At 30.5% G+C, this 22,275-nt stretch overlaps 1 protein-coding gene across 1 annotated transcript in view; it reads left to right on the top strand.

Annotated features, from left to right (window-relative positions):
- LOC148305492 (F-box/LRR-repeat protein 16) overlaps positions 1-20,424 on the top strand; it is a 79,361-nt gene extending 58,937 nt beyond the window's left edge. The window contains exons 5-6 of the mRNA XM_088266633.1: positions 18,020-18,168; positions 18,929-20,424. Coding sequence (XP_088122759.1) covers positions 18,020-18,168; positions 18,929-19,077 — 298 coding nt within the window. The 3' untranslated portion in view covers positions 19,078-20,424. The remainder of the gene's footprint in view (positions 1-18,019; positions 18,169-18,928) is intronic.
- Positions 20,425-22,275: the final 1,851 nt, after the last annotated feature.

Here is a 22,275-nt window from a genome sequence, read left to right as displayed (position 1 = left end):
TTTGTTTTTTTAGGTATTCCTGAACATCATCACATTATATACCTTAAAGGAAAACGAGGAAGCAATGTAAGGGCTTTTATCAGGACGTTCTTGCCTTTTCTTTCCTCGTAGTAAAAAGATTGCCCTAATTTACTGGCAACATTTTTCTTTCCAACAATTACGTGATTCTTGGCCTGATTTGTTGAACGAAAAACTAGGGCCAATTTTGCATCCGATGTAATGGAATTTTAAATAAGAGAGATGTTTTATGGTCTTACGGTCTTTGTAAGTACCATGTTTGTACATTTTATTCGAAAAACCTATAAACATATTTTAAAATGTAACCCAGCGGCATTAATTATGCTTCCTAAAATTTCAAAAGACAATTATTTTGAATAACTACACATTTTTTGCATTTTCTTTGTATATTTTTTTAAGTGCAAATATTTGATCTTTGTTTAACTGTTTTAGATTTCTGACCCCTTAAAAGATGATTTTATACCGTTTCACTCATTAAATGATAAACATAAGCGATTCTTATATTATAAATAATCATTGACAACTCCTTTACAATACACCTTCTTATCCCTTTTATCGTTGTTTTATTATTTGCAGATTTATATTAAATGGTACCAATTATCTACTTATCTTCTTCAATTATCCGATTTTGTAAATTTTATTTATTTGCCAAATAAACTGTTACGTTTCCTTTTAATATATTTTTTTTTTATTAAAAATAATTCCAAAATTCTAATGCCTTTATAAACTTGGGTGTTTAAAAATGAACCTTAATTTCATCATTTTGTGTGTCTTAGTTGACCCTCAAAATGGAAGTTCTACTTGTATAGTTCAATTTGTATAGATAACTCTTTCATCAACTGGGTAACTGAAAGTTCTTGTAATTTAGTTAGATAAAGCGACGAGTTATCTCATTAAGAACTTTGGATTCCTCCGAAACAATTCTTTTCAACCTCAAGTTGTTTCACGTTCTTGCCAATAGAGAAACTTTCTCTAATGAAAGATAGGAATAATAGGGAATGGTAGCTGTCGTCCGAAGACGTTTAGTGGAATTGAAAGCTGAAACAAAAACACCAACATTTATTTTGTATACCCTTTCCACCTTTGTGAATTTATTAATTACTCTTCTTTTGTTTGAGAATTTTGTTTGTTTTATATTTTATCATCAATTATTTTCTTAGCCGATACTTGAAAGTAAAAACATTAATCTTACTCATGAGGATATAATTCATTACATATGTTAAAATCATGTAATACATTAAATTGACAAAAAGGGTGAATAATAAAGTGTAAATCACAATTATAAAAAAATCCTTGTACAGAGATTGATAAAATATCACTCCAAAGGTCAAATGTTACCCAAAATATTGTTAAGTTATTTGTTATTTAGATGGAATGAAAAAATTGTTTTTTCGTTTATTCATTTTATTTTTATGAATACAAAGGTTTCAAAGTAATGGAACATTTTAGATCTTATTTAATACGCCAAAAGGTTTTAATACAATTTTAAAATGACAATATTTCTGATTCGAAAATATTCAAAAGGTCATATATAATCCGCTAGCATTTTCGTAAAGATATTTTTCATCTATATTTAGGTAACGACTTATTTTTCCTCATTTCTTAGGGGAAGTCGTTCTGAATAGATTTTTCTCTGAAAATGTAAAATGTTTGGTCGATTTCCTATTGAAGTTGTTTCAGGGAGGTTAGCACCATTTCCTGAAAACACTTTTACCCGGAAAAGGCACAGGGAAATCAAGAAAACATAATTAAAGGCCTTTCTAAAGATAAATTGAAGACTTTTTTGCCTCAAAGGTAAACCTCAACTCAAAAATCATCCGGGTTCTGTGAGTTATCTTAAATATGTTCTTTTAGTTTCGAGCGTATAAATAAAAAATGCGGGTTCTCAACATAAATCCAAATATATGTCTTTTATCTATTAAAACGAAATTTCTTGTTTCTAATAGTATTTATTAAAAAAAAAATTCTATGAAATTGCATTCATTTTTTGTTCTTAATCAACTAAGAAACATTTTTAAAATGTTTTTTTACATCTAAAATTCTTTTAACATAAATGACTTATTTTTCATGTTTGATAGATAATTCTAAGTTTGCGTCTAACACACCAAAATGTGTGAGTTTTTTTAAGAAATTAACATACCATAGAATGAAGTAGGTACCTACATAATCTCATTATGTATATATAATACTACAGTATAACACTTTTGATTACTTGAATAGTTTAGGGATCTCAAAAGACCCTTTTTAGGTATTCTGACATGATTTGACATCCTGTATAGTAAGGATTAATATTATACATTCATACCGTAAGCAATATTATCTTCCTCGCTTTGAATTCTGGATGTACTCTCTCACTATGAGTATTCTATCCGCTGTGATTATTTCCCTGGAAAATTTAATAACTATACATAATAAGCCAACAGTTAACTTCCTTCCCCGGTATAATAATTCTCGTCCATGTTTCGTGCGCGCGAGCAGTGGGCACTGAACATGTCATCTAATTTCCCGCTCCGCGGCGCGCGGGAAAATCTTACTTGATTAAACTCGCGCGCTTTACTATGGCGCTAGATGGCGTTGAATTATCTTTTGTACACTAATTAAAAACGATATATTTCGCAGTAAAATGATCTTTAGATATTGCAACCGTATATTAATTTTCTCTTCGTTCCTTCGAGACCACCTGTAGAAATATTTTGAAGATCAGATTTTTAATGAATTAATTAATCAACATGCTTTCATATGGCTCTTTAACAGAGTTAAACCTTTTTTGGTCTCCTGATCTGTGAACATATAATACATATTTAGGGAGCCAAACCTATTATTTTTAATGTAGTATTTTGTTTAAAAGATATTTTATCTTTAGACGAGTAATCATAACAGGTAGGCAAAAAAGATAGATAACGGTCATTTTTCCGAACTGAAACAAAAATATTACAGGAAAAAATATGTCGTTTTTTGAAGTGATTGGAAACTTATCAATTAATTACTTCCTAAAATGAGGAATCTTTTATTTTAAACAGCAATATTAAGTAAAAAAAATTTTCGAAATCTGCCATAACATAATTTATAGTATAGTTGATATGTGTCTTGAAAAGATGAGTATTAGTAAATAATGAACGTATGTAGCATTAAAAGTGATCACTTAAACCACCCAATCAAAGGTTACAAACCCTGTAAATGCTCAGTCTTCCATCTCTTTAGAATTCTTTGTGTTTTTACATATCAACGTATAAAAAACGTAAACTAATTAAAAATTATAATTAAAAAAATTTGAGTGAAATTTACGAGTTTTCATATTTCTTTTAACTAAAAAATGTGAAATTGAATGTAACTGTAATTTTTTTTTTATCAAAGTTACTCTCCATAACTTTGGGACCAATCATCTGTACTTACTTTTAATCAAAGTTTACTTTCCGTATTCGAAAGAACCCAAATAAATGAGATATGTTCTCCACAATGCTTCCAAAGCGAATGTGTTTGCATCCCCTTGGCAGTTTATACACAGCTCCAGGCAAGATACCCCCTCTTTGCCGATAAACCCATATACATACAAAACATACGAAAATAAACTCAGCAATACCCGGGAAATTTTCCAGCTAACGCTATGTCTGTTGTCATAGAAACTAATTGGAATCAACCTGACTTGAAAATTGATATCATCAAATAAAATAAATTTATTATAAAATTATTTGCTTGTTTTTTGTTTACGTTTTGTAAATATTATTCAAACTCGATAAATTGTGTAACCAAAAATGTGTTCGGTCCTCATTAACACGAGACGTAGGAATATGTCATCGTTTTTAAGCGGTTTTCCGACCATTTCTGGCGATTATCAGAAAATTGAGGTCCTGAATGTTTTTGGCAGGCTGAAAATGGAGGATCGCGAGTTATCCTTAGATTGTTACTGAATGAAATGCCTCGTTTTATGTATTTTAAGAGAAAGCATTAGCAAAAAATCGACAACCACGATATATGGTTAAGTTGTGAAATAAGGAAAACGATATGAAAAATAATAGAAATGAATAAAATAATAAAAGAGATTTGGTATGAGAGACAGAGAAAGAGAGAGCATTTTAAAAGAAATACAACAATACAAAATTCAATGAACGCATGCCACACTACCTTATTCAATCGCTTCGAATTCATTATCTATATCGCTCTCTTTTACTCCACTACATTGACGTCAAAATGTTTACCTCTCTTTCTCCTTCTCTCTACGTTGTATTTTACTTCTCTCTCATGTAACGAAATATACCTAATAAACGTGACGCGTCCTTTGAATTAAATTCTCCAATTATCGATTATCGAATAGCCGACTAAAAAGCTTCCCTTCAAAAAAATCTCATCATTTCGCTTAAATGTTTCAATAATAAAAATCCATAATTTTTCTCTGTCTGCAAACAGTTTTGGAAATTGAATTTTGCAAATTTAAATGTGACATAAAGCGCGCCACACAAAAAGCATGAAACCACTTAAACCGTTTACTACGTGGGTATATTTGTACGTACTGTTAGAGTTTGGGGAACAATTATAGTGTGGACAAAAGCTATGATTTTACTTTGATATTTTACATTATATATTGTGTACATAACGGTAGCTTTGTAAGCCTAACTAGTAAGGTACCTGACATTAGTTCCGCGAGGTTCAATCAACCCTATCTAATTTGTCTGCACACAACCCTTACCTGCGCTGTTCTATTAACCACAACTACATTATACAACCCATAATACAACAAAAACTATTCCACCCTCCGCTAAATAATTATTTCGGAAAAATCATGCTGTATTTTTTCAGATTAAAAAAAATACCTTCGTTTTTATAATTTTGAAATGAATAGTTGCTTTATTTAAACCTAATTCAGATGTGCATTTTAAACTTTTTTTAAATTATTTGATGGGCTTGAAGAAAGTCTAGAATAATTTCATAACGTATGTCGGGAAAATCACATGGTGAGCGTTTTTCGCCTTTCGCTCGCAAGTACTGTTTTTTTTTATCACGAGGCCATATTTTTAAAGTAATCATTATACTTAATTATTATACTTAATTATTATACTTACATTAATTATTATACTTAAATCGCTTTACATGCGCAATTGATATTAAAAGAAAAATAGTAACTTTAAATTTTCGGATATAGAGTTCGGATGAATACATAATATTGACGTAAAGTCATATTATTTATCGATTTGGCATTAACTTTGTGGAATAACATGTTGATTATTCTAAATCGGAGGTTCCCAAACTCTTTTATCTCGTAGACCCCTTGCCTTACCTGATATTGATTTTCATCAAATTCATTAACTTCAAATGTATTTTTGACAGCTGGTATATGTAGTGTTTTTCTTTGAACCACACATGTTAGGTTTTATACATTTATATTTAAAATTCAAATTAAAACATAGACCCCTTGCAAGTTGTCATAGACCCCTGGGGGTCGATATAGACCACATTGGGAATCACTGTTCTAAATTAAACACTTATATTATGCCACTCATTGAGTTTTATTTCATTTTACACGACAAACACGACATTTAGTTTCGAAAGCTATATGTGTTTTCATCGACTGGTGATTACAAAAACCCAACATAAAAAAAATCGATGAAAAACTTTTGTTTGTTTGTTGGGTTTTTGTAATCACCTGTCAATGAAAACAACCATAATTCAAAACTAGTCGTGTAAAATTAAATCAAACTCAATAAGTGGTCATTCCAGTATTTATTTTTTAATAAATAAAGTATTTACGATACAAGAAGTTGAAATAAAAAAGATGAGGAGATTTGAGAATGAAGACATTTGGAGGTATAATATAATATATATATATATATATATATATATATATATATATATATATATATATATATATATATATATATATATATATATATATATATATATATATATATTTATATATATATATATAAATATATATATATATATATATATATATATATATATATATATATATATATATATATATATATATATATATATATATATATATATATATATATATATATATATATATATATATATATATATATATATATATATATATATATATATATATATATATATATATGTGTGTGTGTGTGTGTGTGTGTGTATATAAGTTCTGCAAAGAGGCATCTGCTGGTGTGGTTTTTCATCTTGTATTGATGTTGTTAGGATGTGGTAAAATAAGATATTTAGATACTAGTAATCACAGTCCAATCGTAAGTACGTTATCCTAGATACCTAGTAGTCAATAAATTTCAGTTTGAAATGGCAATACATAAAATGTATTAATTTTTTTAAAGTTTTTAAAAAAGGATAACTCTATTGTTTTCTTCTTCTTCTTTCTTATAGATGTTTGGATCTGTTTATTCCATTATCAGTATCTTGTGATGTGGATTGCCAGTTGTCACGCCATCGCTTTGGAGGTCTTCCAGGTTTATTGTAATACCCTAAATTACAATTATTCCGTATTCCTCCGTTAATTAAATTTATCCCTAATTCATTTCCCATTTCTGAAACTCGATTATATTTTTTCGTAATTGAAAGAAAAGATATTAAATTTTCTGGAGATTTATCTCGAGATTTAAATTCTTCGTAATCTCATTATGTGCAAATGCCAAAGGTTATCTATTGTTCTCGATGTTTTTCTCAAAAACATATAATTAAAATAACGAACCTGTCGAAAAACAGTTGTGAAACGAGCTTATTATTCTCACATTTCATAAACAATACTTGTTTACAATACGGTTCAGTTGTTTATCGAAAAACAAATAAAAAGCAAACATCGTGTTTATTTGACTTATAAGAGATATGATATTTTCGGGACTTCCATAAAGAATATTTTTTTATAACTTTGCTACTTTAATGCGAATATCGCGATTGAATTTTTTATATTTTTACATAGGACAAAGCACTGCCTTAATTTTCTACAGATATAAAATTTTGTTCTAAACTTTAAATCTTCTAAATTTATTCATCGATTGTTTGAATTTTTAATAGAACACAGGTATTATATGGTGTACCTATGATAGGTTAAAATATTTTACATATTTTAACACATTTTTACCGCAATGGCAGTGCCAGCTGTTAAATGCAACGAAGAACATTATCAAATTTAAAAATTGTTTATGACGGACAGCCTGTTTCTCGATAACTGCTAAAATATTGTTTACCTACAACCAATCTAAATTACAACATTTTGGAATTGTGTTTTTTTTTCTTCATTTTCCTTTTAACTGGACTGAGCCACAGCATCGTGTGTCAAAAAATCATAAATTTAAGTATACTTCCGTACAACAGTTTAGTTTAAAAACGTGAATCATTTTATAATAAACGATACATACGTACATGTTAACGTTAACTTGACAGTTAAATGAAGGCAATAGATTATTAAATCTTACTGTAGTAAGTGACCTCGTTCTAGCTTTCCGAATTTCCATCCATCTAGTCATACAAGCCCTTTAAAACGCCAGGACCCTATCAACTTTTTCGATAAATCCTTTGGGGAAACGTAATATTGCGTAGTATTTTTAGTCTCAAAAGGCTCCCGTCTTATTGTACCAAAATTCATCATTTTTACTGCGCGATGAAGTGGATTATCCGAGCTCATTTCGGAGATGAAATAAATTGGACGAAGGATTATGAATTCAGTCAGTCGCAAAATTTCTGAACATTGGCGCTGACATTCGTAATCTCTTGTTATTAATACAGGAAAACTCCCCTTACTCTGCCAGAAGTAAAGTACAACGTATTTCACTGTGGAAAGACGTGAAATTGCGTGATTCTCGACTAACGACTAGTACCTGAAACGAATAGGAAACATCAGTACTCTGCTGTTGTTTATTTTATGATTATGTTCAAATGAATACTTTGAAAATTGAAACATTACCCGCCATAACTTACTAACGGGTATCAAAACGTTGTTTTACTAAGAATATGATGATGACATGGATCGTTCGTGAACGGATCGTAACGACTCGTTCATTTATATTGATTCAGTGACTGGTTCCAAATTTCAGATAAATTTCGTTCACTAACTCTGGCCGGTTGTTGATCACAAATTCGTCTAACATAAATTCATAAATAAATTGTGAACCAATCAATGTCCCTAAAAAATTAGGGAAATTTGAAAAAAACTTAAGGTTTTACGATAGCAATATTTCCCAGCAACCTTTAGTGAGTGGTAGAAATTTCTCCCTCCTCGTTTGTTGAAAGATCCATCATTCAATGATTTGGTATTTGTGAACGGGTCACTTAAATGATTCAGATCCAGGGATTTGGATGACGGGACTGAAGTGATTTGGATTATTTTTATCAATAGGAATAGTAACAGTTTTGTCAATTTTGAAATTATTGGAGTATTACGGTTGGAAATAGATATGGTCATAGCTTTGTTCAGTGATGAATCACGTCTGGATACTCGGGAAATTAAATTAAAAATGACTGTTTAGATTACTATTTCCCTTTATTTCACAGTAAGAAAAAAATGCTTCTTATTAAAAATATAAAGTAGTTGTAGTAAGTATTAGAAAATATGATACATAATAGTTAAATGTTTGTTAATATCCATAAACGTTGACAATAAGTAAAAAATAAAAAAGGTTAATCAGAACAGACTTGGTATCTGGAACCGTTTTTAAAATAAAATATTCAAATAGAGTAAAAGGTTAACTTTGGCTCAGCCAAAACACATGTTTTTACTCTTTTACGGGTTTCGAACTCATTTAAAATTGAAAAGGCTGAAAAGTTGAGCGGTTTTTTTTCATAATTGACAGTTATTTGACCCTTCTCAATTTATTCCTATTTTAGTATTTAGAAAGGTTGAAACACGTGTTAACGACATCTTCTACAAAGATGAGGCAAACGATATTAAAATTTACAGCTTTTGAGAGGGACAACACCTCCCCTTTTGATATCAGATCCAAATACACACATCTAGCCAGTTGGCCCAACCCTTTTGGGATGTAACAATGCAAACCCCTAGTGCCTGTATCGATTGTAGTGTACGGGTCATTGGAAAACCTTTTCAGGACCATACGATAAAATGTGTAAAGTACTTTATATTTGGAAAACCGAATATAAACCTAGGATACTTTATTTTACTTATATTTGATGAAAAACTCTTTTTCTCAAAATCGAATATTCTTGTGTTTCGATGCATTTAACGTCATTTTCAAATACAATGTTTGGAACTTTAGACTAATTAATTGAGGCTTAGTTTCACATACAGTTTTTGAGGAAATGATATTGAATGCATCAAATCACATATAACAAAACGGTTTAAGAAAAAGTAAAAATTTGCCATGTAAAAATTACACCAAGTGACTTTTATAGAGGCTTGTCGGCCGAAATGTAGTAAAGATATAAAAGGAATATGTGAAATATATAACAAAACTATCTAGATTTATTGGAAAAAATGTTTCTAGAATTCATTTTGCAATTGGCGGGAATCGAGCCCGCGACGCATATTTTGCAGACGAGCGTCAACCTAACAACGCCACGGCGCCTGTAATGATTATTATTTTAATTAGAATAAATTCTGAGGTCCATCATTATAAAAAAAAATTTTCGTAATTAGACTTTTGGTACCAAATATATAATAAATGTGTTAATGATAACTGTAAAACTAAAATTTCTCACCCTAGCCTGAACTAATTCAATTTTTTAGTTAAAAACATTTTGAAAAGCCCTTAGATAAGTAACTGAAAACGTGATACAAAATAAATATTAAAAAAATTATTATCAAGGTATATTTATGTAGGTATCTATCTCTACGTTTTAAACGACTTTTCTTCTGATTCTTTTTGTATTTATTTTGTTTTTGAAGTACCTTATTAAAAAACTTATTTTAAATGCATATTTTCGGAATGTTAAAACAAAATAAAAATAAAGTTATTTAATTTATTTAACGTGATATTAGTAGAAGTGGACTAAAAATAAACTAGACACTACACAAAGGCCCGACGACCACCCACCCCTATTAATTCAACGGCCTGTGAGTAACTCACCACTCACCATTCTTACTCTAGGCTGCTAAAAATATATAAGAAGTGTTGCCAAATTCGAAATTGAACGACTTTTTCGTGGTATTATGGGGTGCATTAGGCCTTTTGAAAATTATCAGAGCGAAATGTGATATTCGGTGCCAGTATAACGAAAAGTCATAATACGAGTAAATACAGCAATAAGAGATTATATATTGATATTATAGTATACAATAAAACCAGCGATCACGAACGGCTTTCATTACAAACAAATATTTAAATTACAAACAAGAAGTCACCTACTTTGCGTACTCAAATTTCTTTAGGATTACCACAGGTAAAAAAGAACCTGAACCTGTTTTGTGGAAAAATATTACTCCGAATTATTTTAAAGTACCATTATAAATCTATTGATTGATGTCTTAATTCCGCATCATTATAATATCCACGGATGAAAAAGCACAACCAATTTTACTGAAATTTAGTCAGGATATTCTCATGGAAGAATACTTTCCCAATCAACCAATTTAAATTATTAAATGGTACTTTTTACATTTGAGATAAATGGAAATAAAATAACAAATAACAAGAAGAAAACAACGTATTTGTCGAAACCGGTTGTAGAAATAGCGCGAAACTAGTAGTTAAAAATGAAATTTGTGTTTTATTTTACATTTTTTTAAAAATGTTTCGTAAAGGATCCGAAAAAGACTTTAACAAAAAGATAAAAACACAATTATTAAATTTCCTTCAAGTTACAATGAGTTGTTACCAAGTTGAAATTTATTCAAGATTTTTTTCAACACAAAAAATATGTATTTCTAAAATCTAGATTTAACCTAACTATGATATAAAACTCTCCATTCCCCGTATGATATAAAATTAAAATTGATATTTTGGACAATTCAATTTTATCGATTTTTACCAAACATGGCAATTATATTTTTTTACGATTGGGGATAGAATATTGGTAGTTCAGCTTGTAATCGTTGAGAAAATAAACACTGAAATAACAATATTTCCAACTTTTTGTAAAATACCGCGTTCACATAACTTTGGACGGCTTTTAATTTTTCAGTAAAATGGCCACATTTCAGCATTCCAACGAAACTTGTGACGGTTTTTCGGAACAACTAGAAAAAGAACGATAAATTTATAAGTTTAAAACATTCGCAATAAATAAAAACTTTATTATTGCGCTTGTCCTCCTTACAATATATCTACTCATTTTTAATTCCGACATAGCTTTTTATTACCCCTGAAAATTTCAGGTCTCGTATTTACCTTTATTGAAATGACGTGTATTCTTATTAATTTCTTACCTGCCTACGTATTTAAGCAGCGTTTTAAATTTGTCTTATTTTAGCTTTATTACTTTAAGCTGAAAAAAACTATCCTTTTTTCATTTTATTTTTAGACAACCGAGATTGAGCTACGAAAATTTGTAATCACACAATTCATCATTCGTGAAGATTTTTTATCTTCTTGGTAATCTTTCTCTATAAACATAACATAGGTACATATAACTATGACAGATGTTCTAACCAATTCATTCAAACAAAACTATTAATGACAATTATACATACAGTTTACGTTATTTTTATAAATTCGATTCTGAATTCAGAAAACTGAAGTGTGCTTTGACACTAAGAAACCATTAGAATATTACAATTTCAAATTTGAAAATAGCATAAAATATCAGTTATCTCAACGTTACTCACTTACCGCGGTATAATAGGTTGACATATCGCTCACTCCTTTCAAGAACGTCATAAATCAAAAAACTTGATTTTTCAGTAGAACTTTTTAAAGTTTAACAATATAATACAATGCATTAAAAATTAATATCAAGCCACTTATTGAACTTTTTACTGTGCAACAGATCTTTATAGGTAAAACCTGAATGTTATTTCTACATTTGAAAAATATTTAGTATATTTAAAAAAAATACTTAAACAATACCTTTTCTTCGAAATGCAAAAACAACACTTTCTGCCCTGTAGCGGGTAAATATTAAGTTAAAAATATGCCGCTTTTGCTGGGATATAGAACATTTTCTGGGCATTCCGAAAACATGCACAACTGTAAATTGAAGAGTTTTGATTTATGACGTTCTTGAAAGGAGTGAGCGATATGATTTTGATTAAACATTTATTTCCTTCCAAGTTATAGTGAAAGTGTTTCTGAAACTTGTTCCATAATAATTCCACTTGCTAAAATCCCCAGGCTAAAAAGTTTCTAAGTACGCCAATAAATGTTTGTTTAAAATCAGCTCGAAGTTGTTTGTGGGAAAGCAATCTCGCGCAGTCTTTGTGAAAAATACTTTAATGTTTTCGTTCCTCAAATTTGAGAGTGCCAATGTTAATTTTATATCTTAAACTAAAATTTTCTCTTTTGAAGCACTTACTTTTTATGATTGTTGTTTATTAATTATTATTTTTGTCTAGAGAAAAAATAGCAAAATGCCATCTCAATGAGAAAGGGAAGGGATAAAAATATATTGCCCACTTCTCGGTCCTTTTTTCCGTCCCCTAGAGTGCCCCCTAGAAAATTTCTCCATCCCCCGCTGGGATGGGAGGATAATATATTTCCCGTTAGGAACTTCTTGACTAGCGCGAGCATGAATTGTTATTTGGTGTATGTATTTTAAGCGGAATCGTCCTCTGTAGTTTATGATTTCTTATATGCCCTCTGCAATCGTAAGAAGCAGGCCTGGGTGTCGTATATTATGGCCTATTTGGCTCACTTTTGTGCTACTTTATTCAGTAAACATCTAGACTCCCCAGCAGGGGCTTGATACCTCGTTATTCCCTACATGTTCCGACTGATAAATCCCCGACATGCGCCTGTAGCAGCACATCTCAAACGCCTTCAGCCACCCACGTTCTGCCTGCCCGATAGTCTACGTTTCGCTTCCGTACAACAGTATGCTTTTAGAGTTTTAATTAAAGTATAATTTCAATTTAACTTCACATACCAAACTGTCTCCGACATACGCTGTAGCAGGTGCGTCGAGTTGAAGAGACGAGCGGAGGATAGAGTCGGGTGGATACTGGTCATGAAATAAGCAAACTAATTATCACACAGATTGTAACCCACGAAGAAAAGAATTTTTACCAATAAAAATTATAAATAAAACGTTTATTTTAAAAAATCTTCATATGCAGATGTATCTATAAATTTTTCATGTCCTCATTTTCATTTTAGATAGGATCCGTTCCGGCTCGACCCGGTTCCGTTCCGATTCTTGTGATGATTTTAATATTGTCACGCTATTCTTCAAAAAGTATTTCATAACCTTAGAATAACAAGGTTCCAAGTAAGAAAATTTGATAAAATAACTATGAGGAATGAAATAATTCCGTTTACATTTATTTTATACAGTAGGTAAATGTAAAAAATAATAAGATTTTATATTTATTTCAAGAACGTTTGTTAAGTGTAAAGATTTCATGTAAAATTTTATGTATTATATATTAAAAACCTCGTTTGAATAAAAAGCTAGATTAAGTATACAATTCAAAATTGAATAAAAATTAAAGTTATAATGTAACCTTGTCATTCTAGAGGTCCCATTTGCCACGAGCCTTAATTCGGGCATAAGGACAGTAACAGTCGTTAGGAAGCAGTAGAGTCGCTTCCTCCGTCTTTCTTCTAGTTTTTCTGTATTATTTCACTAGCCTAGATTTAAGCAGATATTTTTTTCTTACAAGACGTGACATGAAAGTAGAACTAGAATATGAATATCCCTAAAATATGACTGCCCTGGGAATTCGACTTCATCAACTGTCATATATATTCTGACACTTTCATATCAATCTCGGGATTTGTGACATTTCCATTATTCAGATTTTCCTCTTCGTTTGACAAACATTACTTGGCTCGATTTTTTGCAGAAAAATGTCTCTTTAAATACAGTAAATATGGGTAACATAGAAAAATAGACGTATTTCTTTAGGAATTTCTGTCTCACTAATAACTGGGATAGTATAGTCATTAAAAACCTAAACGTGGGTATACAATTCACTAAACGGTATGAAATTGAAAACAATGGATATTAAGATGAAAAATCAACAATTATATATTTTTTTCACTTAAAATAAAATATTTATTAAATTAACAAATATGAGAATATTTAAACTAAAGTGAAAGTAGGAAAATCACCAATTACTAGTATGAATTTCTTCAAAAAATTTATTTAGTTGTATTTTTACCAAGCAAATCAGGAAAGAAGGTACATAACCTAATTTTTAAAAGCCTACTTTGGGCGATAAAATAAATATATTTTATGAAAAAATTGGAGGAATTTATTTAATCTCTTTTGGTAAAAAAGGTCTTACTTTATTAAATCTAAAGAAAAATTATTTGATTTATAATAATATTTAATCTTACTCGATTTGTGTGAACATATTTGTTTTAATAAAAAAAGAATAAGGGTATGACGCGAAAAATTCACAACTTATGTTCCAAAATGTTTGATCATAACTTTTGTAACAAAAACAAACGTAATTGCAAAGAGACAAAAATGGTTTATATATAACCAGATTGACTGTACTTTAGACTGGCTCATTGATGTATGTAGATTTTTAAGTACCAAAAATTGAATCCAATAATCGACAATAGACATCAATTGGGTGAGATCGAATTTTACCGACCCATCGACATGTATTGGGTACATTCGTAATCGTATATCGCTCACTCCTTTCAAGAACGGCATAAATAAAAAAAACTTGATTTTTCAGGAGAGCGTTTTTGAAGTTTAAAAATATAATACTATGTATTATATTTTTATATAATACACATTTATACCATTTATTTAGAAAATAAATATCCACTAAATAGCCACTTATTGAAAAAATAATTAAACAATGCTTTTTCTTCTAAATGCAAAAACAACACTTTCTGCTCTGTAGCGGGTAAATATTATGTGTAAAATATGCCTCTTTTGCTGGGATATAGTACATTTTCTGGGCATTCCGAAAACATGCATAACTCAAAATTGACGATTTTTGATTTATGACGTTCTTGAAAGGAGTGAGCGATATGCGTAATACTCCCAATGAGTCCCTCAAAATCTATTATTTTGGGACAGAGTAACAATATCATTCGTAATAATTTACGAATTTATGTGACTTATTCTGTTTTCATTGCTTAAATTAATTTATTATATTGTAATTAATCTTTGCATTTTCTTACCTAACTGTGTTATTTAAAAATCATCATCAGGGCCTTCTCAAAACATCAAATTAAGTGATTTTTTAACATACATTTATTTTAAATACGAAAATCTGTAAAATAAAAGGAAAAAAAAACAGTCTCAATGTATGGATATAACAAGTAATTGATTTTTTTTTCAAACGTTATAAAAATACTTTAAGATATTCTTCTTGGCTTGCACACTTCACCTCAAGGTCTGGAATAAAGATAAATAAATAATTCAGTATTATGGCGGTCAATTTGAGCTTTTCGGGTTCCGTTTCGTGTTATATATTATTTGATTGTGAACCGACATTTCTTATCAGCTTTAAAAAGTCTTAAAATACCTTTTTACGTCTTACCCTTGCCACATTAATTACACTTTATGATTTTGTGGGATTTTCTTTCACCAAAACTGTAATATGTATTTTTTTATTGTCGTGGCCTTTTATCGTTTATTATGGCTTTTTACGATTTACGTCACTCTGTATATGCAAGAATAAATGAATAACAGTTCTTAAATTTGATAAGTAGATCTGATCACATTGAATATATATAAATTGCGCTAAAATCAAGATAACGCTGTACTTTACTTATTTTATACAGTGCCTTACGCATCAAGTAGATGAGGACATTGATATAATTGAGGTATAACACGCAGAATATTAATTATTTTACTTAAAGTTTGTTCAGTTTTGCCAACTGAATGGAGCGATAATCGGCATGTATAAGAGATGTTTATTTGCTAAAAAGAGAAAAAGATGGAGTTTTATCACTCGGGAGAAATGTCTACTTTAACATACTGAACCTATAAAGGGTTGTGTAAGACTCGTTTAGTGTTTATAACAGCCGATATAATCAATATTTTAATTCATCATTTTCTATTGAAAAATTCGCCTTCGTAAAAACGTTGTTTTCGTAAGTTGGTAACGATTGACGTCACAGAAACGAATCCACACTTTTACAGTTCTTTAAAGTTTTACAGTTCTTTAAAGCAGATACATAAAGGGATATGCCCCACAACTCACCCAATGACGTAAAATTTGATAACGTATAGCAATGTCCGTTTTTCGTTTTATTCAAATATCTAAAGTTTAAATCTTCATATCTCCCTTACTTCTCTACAGATTTTAATAAGAATGCTACCGATAGTCTTATGATTTTTCATAATAATTTAATAGCTAATAAACCAAAATCATGAGAAAAATTCATTGGCGTGTAAGAGCATGTTAATTTGCTGAAAAGAGAAAAAGATCCCCTAACAATTATCACCCACGTTCATTTCATAAGTTCATAAAATTTGAAAATCATATTTTCAAGTGTCTCCTAGTATGTAAAATAATTCGGAAAGAACTTCACATACATTTTATGAAGGTCTCTGCTAAATACAACCATAGATGGTGCCGAGAACTCACATGTGAAAGGTGTCAATCGAATAATAAATACAACTTCCGAAATTTGAGTAGTGAGGCTGTCAATTATAGGTAGAATTATCACTTAAACCAGCCGGTTATAATCCTTCAAGTACCCAGACTTCCATATTCTTCTTCATCTATGTTGAAATGCCAATATAACTAACTCCTTAGTGGATAAATCTGGATTTGTGAACAAAGATTTGCACACACTCAAAATATTGTGATTATATTCCTTGTTAAAACTTACAAATCCCAAATATTTTTTTATCGTTGAATACTTTCAGAAGTAAATGGGTTTTTTTAGAGGATATCAAATTGCGCGGGAAACTCATTTCTCTTATCGTTACTGTGTGAGTAAGGTAGGTACTCGTAATTTTGACGTATGCACAGATTTAGAACACTTTTTTCCGCTTTAGCGCGGGAAAGATTGTTCGCTGAACGTGACATTCCCGCCGTAAAATAAAAGGAAAAAGGGTGGAAAGCAGGGAGAAGTACCTACCTACCTGCTCTACCTAATTAGGCGGCAGCTGGACGCGAGCCTTGAAAGAGAACTTTAGGAAAATTCGCTAATAAAATGACAGCACTGGAATTTCGGTAAACGGTCGACCGTTTAGGCGAGATATTCTTTCTATAATACTGATAATATATCGAATCCATCCTATCAAAAATATCGCATTCGTCGATATAAGAGAATCGTTTTGAAAAAATGAGAGAACTTACATATAAGTAGACATATTTATATGTTTAAAAAATATATGTATAAAAAAAATATATGCCTCAGTGGCATCGTCCAGAGGCAAAATTTTAAACGTCAAAACTTAAAATCCCTAAGGATGGAATTTTAGGCCTCCAAACTGAAAAATTGTTTTTTAAAAATCTTTAATTTTTTTGTCGACCTTAAGGGTCTAAAATGTACAATTCAGTATGCGACCGGCTGCGCAAGAAGCCACACGTGTTGTTTTCGCACATTTTTTTCTTCAGTATATATCAATATACTAATTGTGCATGAATAACGTGAAGTTAGCTAGTTAGCTGAGATTTAAAAAATGTACCGGCACTAAAAGCAAAAGTAGGTGAATAGAGCCAATGTTCAAATGAAAATATCAATCGAGTCGAGTGTCACTGGAGGGATCTTTTAGTAATATACCCTTTGAAAGGTCCCTTCATTTGAAAACTATGTTCGCATGTTTAGAAACTGGAGGCCTAGGACGCTGAAGCGTGGGTAGGCCCCAGACAAGATTGTTAGATGACATTAGGAAAGTGACGTGCCTGCACTGGAAGAGAGTCACCTTCAACAAAGAACTGTGGAAGTCCAAGAGGGAGGTCGTTTAATACTGGACACAAGAAGAAGGCATGTAAGTAAGTTACATATCAAGTTGCACCATTTCATCACTATTTTGTAATTGTCCGCAGGTGTGTCCACATAACGGACATTGGTGTGGGTTACATCAGCACGATGCTGTCACTGTCCGCCCTCTTTCTGCGCTGGTGTTCACAAGTTCGGGATATCGGACTGCAACACCTCTGTGGCATGAGAAATCTACAAATTCTTTCCCTTGCTGGTAAGTTAAACTATAAAACAATAGTTTTAATATTCATTTGGGTGTATCTAAAATATGTAAAATAAATGATTTACAATTCCTTTGTTTTTACATACATATTTACTTACATATTTACATATTTAACATTTTTATTTATCATATTTTTACCGTTCTAATATGTAAATATGAATGTAAAAAATTGTGTTTTCATTTACAATTTCCTGTTTTTATATTTAGTTTGATAATTTCAAAAATGACATTGTAATAGTTGCCCTTCTTCTCCCATGAATTCTACGCTACAGAGGATAGAATGCCACACTTGTCTGTCTCCAATTCATATTTGCCAAATATACTCTCTTAGTTATTCTCTCTTCATCCATTTGTACGCGTGACCAAACACCTTAAAGAACCTTTTTTATTATTTAATATGGTTATAAGATTTTTTAATTATGTAATTTAACTCATTTGCTAGACATTTTTACTTTTGATAATCTTAAAATTAGTTTTGCTGCTCTCCTTTATAAAGAGACTAAGTTCTTGTTCTTGGACAGGGACTTACACTCATTGTTCTTACCTGTCTTCATCTTTCTTGACTATCTCCTGTCTCCGTCTTACATTCCTTTCCTGTATAATTTTTTTCATTTATCATACAACGATTTGTCTATGGGATTGCATTTCAATATTCACAAAAAAAAGACGTTAAAGCTATTTTGAGAATTAGCCAATTAGTGTGTGAAGTTTGTTGCGATATTTTATAAGATACTATTATTTGTTATTCCAGGTTGCCCATTGCTGACATCCAGCGGACTGTCCAGCCTGATCCAACTCCGTCATATGCAAGAGTTAGAACTGACCAATTGTCCCGGTGCTTCGAGAGAGCTCTTCGATTACCTTCGGGAACATCTCCCGAGATGTCTTATTATAGAGTAAACCTATTACCAAATACAATGTATGGAAACAATCTGTCCACCAGATCTTGTGTGTATTTTTAATACAAGCATAATTATTATAAAAGTATTATAGACAATTATTACAAAATAATTTTATATGAACTTGCGATACTATTGTCACCTTGATATAATTGTACTGACATCAGTATTATGGATGCTAAGTCTATAGATCTGCTAATTCTATAACTCTGTAACATAATATAACTTGAAATTTTCAACCATGGATGTCGCCTATGAATCACATTCTGAATTAATGTCGTATGTTGCAAGTGGTAACAGTTAAAGGTGGTTGTCAATCGTGGATAGAATAATAAATGTTCACAGTATATATAGTAATCACTTAAACCAGCCAATGACAGGTTGTAAATCCTGTATATACCCAGAAACTCATCTCAATATAACTGTTTAGGTATGTCGAAATACCAATAAAATCATGAATTCTATAATTCATCACAAATGAAGAGTGACTTTTCAAAAGGACTGATTGACCAAATTTAGATTACAATGCCTTAAAGTTCAATAACCTATTCTCTATGCGATAAATCTAAGACTATCTTGTTTTAAGCCTTATTCACACCCAATGGTGCATAGGCCACTGCATCATATATACACAGAGCCATCTTGATTGTTGGTTATATGATGGCAGTCCTGCGCTTCAGATGTCAGCCCAGGGTATGGTTAAATAAGTATCAAAGTGGAAATTCAAGGATATTTAGTTTGACCCCCCTGTGAATCCAACCTGGCACCTCCAGCAAGGTAGCCAAATCTGCTTACCACTACACTATGGAGACAAACAAAATACTAAGTCCTTCAAATTTGTAAAATGAAAATATTGTGAACATACCATACATACTTCTAAAAGTAACTAAGTCATGTTATTTTGAAAAAAAGGTTAATAAAATGATTAAATCAAATATATAATTGTATTTGTTTCTAAAATACAATTATAATGTTGCTGTAATATTATAAATCACTTTTTTGTGCCAACTCTTTTGACAGGATCTTCGCAATATGTAAGCGCACTTTTGAAAATTCACTCATCAAATAGGGTGTTTACATCCTGACACAGTTTATTCCTTTAAAAATATTTATTTGGAGACTGGAAAAAAAAACTATTTTATGTCAACCACGTTTACTAAAGGCTTGAAAGGAAAGGTTATAGTTATTGTATGTATATTTAACAAATGGATTAATAGTAAATTTTTGCAACAAATGTTTTTTTTTAGAATAAGTCATGATTATAAGTAAAGTGATCCTACAAGTTGGGTTATTCTTCACAACTCTTTCTGTTTATGAAAATAAAAAAAAATCAAACATATGTAAAAAAGTGTTATAACAGTTAACTTCCCACTTACCCTGCAAATTGCCGTACATGTAGGACTTAATTAAACATTACCCTGCTACCTCCCCTACAAAGAATAAATTAAACTTTATCCCACCCTACGTAGACTTCGATTTAAAGACTAAATTGGTGATTTAGTTATGGTACATTATCCTCATTCAGATAAAAATTGCAGTGTAATAAATGCTGTGCTGATCTTCCTAAGCCCATAACAGAAAACAATACAATTTACGATAAAATTTATGTCCATCTTTATAGTGTATGTCTGCGTCCAAAGCGTAGGAGTTACTCCGTTTGGCTACCATGCTGGAAGTTCTATTCCTGGGGAGAGATTTTCGATGATTTTTCACTAAAATATTCATGTTATATCACCCTGGACTGGTACCTAAATGGCAAGATAGATTACATTCCCTTCACATGATTAACGATCAAGATAATACCAGGACAATGCGATGCACTTCCCTATGCACCATCGAGTGTCGATGAGGGTAATTAAAATAACTTACTCTATATAATTATACTCTATATAATTATACTCTATATAATAATACACGGAAACTATAATTAGTTTCCTTGTATTTTATTAAAGAGTAAGTTAATTTATCTTTTAATATGAACAGAATGAAGGTGTATAGCCGGATACATCTGTTAATCAAAATATACATGCGATACATACATGAAAATTACTTCTCTATTTAAGGATTTGGTATTTTACCAAGATTTTATAGCTCAAAAACCAATTGAATATAATCAGTACTTAATTAAATCAAATTAAAGCTTGTTCAAATATTTGGCTAATTGACCAGCTTTAGTTCTTTGGTTTTTAACGAGAATAAATCAGGTATACTAAGAAATAATTTCACCGATGAGTATAAGCGAGCACTCAGTAGAGCAGTGTAAAATACTTATAGATAAATTATAAATACGATAGTTCCAAGCTTTTGATACATGATTACCACTACGTACTTTATAAATGCGTCGTAGATATACAATTAGTACATTTACAATGCATATTCCTATTTCATGCAGCTATCTAAAGCAAAGTTTTTTTTTATAAGAAAACAAGTAAAAAAAATACATCATGCTTTTAAATTGTGATAACAACTTATTTAATATCTTCAAATCTGATTCTTTGAAACAACTAGTCCAAGACTGAAAATGAAATTTATAACTTATGATATGAATATTTTGTCTACATTATGATAACCAAAATTAAGCTTCATTACTTCAAATCTATTTACGGTTCACTATTCTAAACTAACCGAGCAACAAAGAAACTTGTCAATAATGAAATCCAATTTGTACATACGTATATTGTCTAGTCATTCAGAGATATTTAACAGATTTTAAAAATAAATATATTAGTATTACGTAGTTAGGAGATAATTTACTCGAATGAGGATACAATATATATATCCTGAGAAAAGTAACAAAAAAAGAAAATCGATGGACACAGATATAAAATTCATTAATATTTTACGAAAGAATAATAAATATATATATATTTAAATACTGCGATTTTAGGCCAGATTGTAAAACTTTGGAGCGGTGATTTATTGTAATCTCAAGGGAACTCAAGGAAAAGAAGAAACCTCAAGGGAATTACCTATTAGTACATTGTACAACTTACTATTGCGTAAATATTAGCAGTGTACAACTTACACAAGTTAGTATGGGTATAAAACTCGGAGTTTCCATGCCATTGCTGCTATTTTCCTTACCCTCTCCTAAAGTACCTACCTTCTTGCTCAATTTCTTTTCCCATATAGCATTAATGTCTTTCAACCTGAGCTCTTTCACTTACTACCACTACTGCCACCTGCATCCTATCAAACA

The sequence above is a fragment of the Brachycentrus maculatus genome, unplaced genomic scaffold, assembly GCF_059751285.1.
Source record: "Brachycentrus maculatus isolate JH-2025_06_01 unplaced genomic scaffold, ASM5975128v1 h1tg000272l, whole genome shotgun sequence".
NCBI classification, from domain to species: Eukaryota; Metazoa; Arthropoda; class Insecta; order Trichoptera; family Brachycentridae; genus Brachycentrus; species Brachycentrus maculatus.
The sequence above is the reverse complement of the archived record's forward strand: the minus strand, read 5'-3'. Positions and strand labels throughout refer to the sequence as shown.